This window comes from Dama dama, chromosome 12 (genome assembly GCF_033118175.1).
Source record: "Dama dama isolate Ldn47 chromosome 12, ASM3311817v1, whole genome shotgun sequence".
Taxonomy (NCBI): domain Eukaryota; kingdom Metazoa; phylum Chordata; class Mammalia; order Artiodactyla; family Cervidae; genus Dama; species Dama dama.
Window position 1 is genome coordinate 73,454,528 of NC_083692.1, and position 2,967 is coordinate 73,457,494.

The following is a 2,967-nucleotide window of genomic DNA, read 5'->3' on the forward strand; positions in this document are numbered from 1 at the left end:
TTTTTTTCATTCAACAAAAAACACTTCTTAAGCTTCTGTTATGTTTCCAGCATGGTCTGGGGAGCTGGGAGTACAGAGAAAAAGATACCATTTCACTCTCCCATGAGCGCACAGACTGGTACTGGGAGAAAAACTCAGAAATAGCAAGTTATATTGCATCACTGTGCATTTGGAACAGGAATAGGTGAGTGGTGGAAGGTAAGGAAGGGTGGAATGTTTTTTAGGAAAATATCTCTTTAGGAAAGAAGTAGAAGAATGGGGAAAACTTTAGTTTCAAATTGAGGATCTGCTATCTCCATCCATGAATCTTTCTGTCAAATATTTTCTGAGAAGGAAAATTCAGATCCAGTCTTAGTGATACTAGTTTTTCCATCTAAAATCTTTCACTGGGTGTGTGGCTAGGGCTCTTTGGAACATTCAAGATGTAAACTAATTTTAAATTCCTTTTCTGTATTTTTCCATTTAGGCCTGTGAGTCTCTAGTCTTGGAATTTGAGGGAAATTTCTATAGCATTCTTTTTTCTTTCCTCTTTCTATTCTACATAATTCTTTCATCGTTCTGTTTTTCTCCATTTCTTACTCCTTTGCTTAATTTTCTTGTTTCCTTTATTTGTCATTAAGGCTTTTCTTCCTATCCCTCACCATCTTTCAATTTCTTCTCCTTGTATGTTTCTTTTATCTTCATCTTCTAAATGATGTTACATTAAACAATTAAATTGAAATTGCAAAGGAATTAATTAAAATTAATTCAACAAACACATACTGGTTTTCTAGAACTGACTGTTCTGCCCTCTGAAACTGCCCAAGGAACTGAGTATCACGATAGAGATGAAAATACAGAAAACCCTACCTTTTAGTGCTTGAAAACAGAGGAAATGAGTCATGCACATGTAACTATACCACAGGGCGAAAGGTGCTATGATAAATACAGTGTTATAGGAAATGAGGGGAAGAAGATTTTTTTTCTAGCTAGGAGAATTGGGGAGGTTTCATGAGTGGCATTTAAACTGGGCTGTGAGAAATGAACAACATTTCAAGACACATGAGGCAGGTTTTTATTTGAGTAGCATTCCATTGTGTATGTGTGTATACACAATGTTTTGGCCATCATAAACAACACTTCTATAAGCATTGTGGTGCCTGTATCTTTTTGAATTAGTTTTCTACGGGTATACACCCAGGACTGAGGTTGCTGGATCATACGACAACTCTATTTTTAATTTTCTAAGGAACCTCCACAAAGCTTTCCATAGTGGCTGCACAAACGGTGTAGGAGAGTTCCCTTTTCTCCACACTCCCTCCAGCATTTGTTATTTGTGCAGTCTTTAGTTCTTGATTGTGGGTTCCGGTTCATTTTTGCTCTTCCGCATTTTATATCCATCTTCCCTTCCTCAGTGCCTGTCCTGTAGACTTCAAACTACAGCATTAGATGCAAGGACAATAGACTTGTAGAGACTGCTGAATCAGCTTCTGCAGGATCAATAAGACCAAGTCACTGTCACATCTCTTGGTATATTATCTCCTGGTGGTTCTGCTTCTCCATTGGAACCCTGAGTAATATGGCCAGTAATCCAGATTTCTTATTTTTCCTATTTTTTCAGGCAAATTTGGAGCCCAAAGTGACTGAGACCATGGGGGGAGGAAATCATTCGGTGGTGTCTGAGATTGTGTTGGTGGGACTCACCAGTTCTTTGGAGATGCAGCTTGTCCTCTTTCTAATTTTCTCTGTGTTCTATGTAACAAGTATTTTAGGAAACCTCCTCATTGTTCTCACAGTGACCTCTGACTCCCATTTACACTCCCCTATGTACTTCCTGCTAGCCAACCTCTCCTTTATTGATGTGTGGGTTTCCTCCATTACAGCTCCCAAGATGATCTCTGATCTTTTCAAAGAGAGAAAAGTAATCTCTTTCCAAGGATGCATCACTCAGATGTTCTTCATTCATGTTATTGGAGGAACCGAGATGGTTCTGCTCATTGCCATGGCCTTTGACCGTTATGTTGCTATATGTAGGCCTCTCCACTACCTGATCATCATGAACTTCAAAACTTGTATTTCACTCCTGGTTGCTGCCTGGACCATTGGGGTCATCCACTCACTCATCCAAATTCTATTTGTTGTAAATCTACCATTCTGTGGCCCCAATAAAATGGACAGTTTTTACTGTGATCTTCCTCGATTTATTAGGCTTGCCTGCACAGATATTTACAGACTGGAGCTTGTGGTTACTGCCAATAGTGGTTTCATCTCCCTGGGAACATTTTTCATTCTGATCACCTCCTATATCTTCATCTTGGTCACTGTTTGGCAACGTTCTTCAGGTGACTTGTCCAAGGCCCTCTCTACGCTATCAGCTCACATCGCAGTGGTGGTGTTATTTTTTGGCCCATGTATTTTTGTGTATTCATGGCCATTTCCCACAGTACCAGTGGATAAATTCCTTGCTATTTTTGATGTAGTTATTACTCCATTTCTGAATCCTGCCATCTACAATTTGAGGAACAAAGAGATGAAAGTGGCAATGAGGAGGATATTCAGTCAGATGTTGAGTTTCAGGAAGCTGTTTTAAGTGACTTTGATATCAAGAAAGATGAACAACCTTACTATTCCCTGCCATGCCACAGACATGAATCAACAAAACATAGTACCATGGATGCTTTACTTAATAGTTTAATTACTAATGTCCAGAATTTTCTTAATGTGATTTCTGCCCATAACTGAGAAAGATATGGTATTCTTCTTTCTTGTGCAATGTGACAGAATAAAAGAATTAACGCAGGACTATTTCCACATTATCTTGGGTCTCCTTGATAAAAATGAATTTGGACTGGTCCCTTTTATCTCTTTTCCCCTCTGGATTCTGAGGAAGATCCTCAATTGTCAGATTGAGTTTTGGGGTTTGTGATACAGAATCTGAAGAACAGTGCTTTGGAAATATGACAAAATTTGAAATTATTCAGGATAGTT

At 38.8% G+C, this 2,967-nt stretch overlaps 1 protein-coding gene across 1 annotated transcript; it reads left to right on the top strand.

Moving 5' to 3' along the window:
- The first annotated feature begins 1,630 nt into the window (after positions 1–1,630).
- Positions 1,631–2,569, top strand: LOC133067267 (olfactory receptor 4F3/4F16/4F29-like). The gene has a single exon (XM_061158419.1). The coding sequence runs from the start codon at positions 1,631–1,633 to the stop codon at positions 2,567–2,569; it is 939 nt and encodes a 312-aa protein (XP_061014402.1).
- The last annotated feature ends 398 nt before the right edge of the window (positions 2,570–2,967 follow it).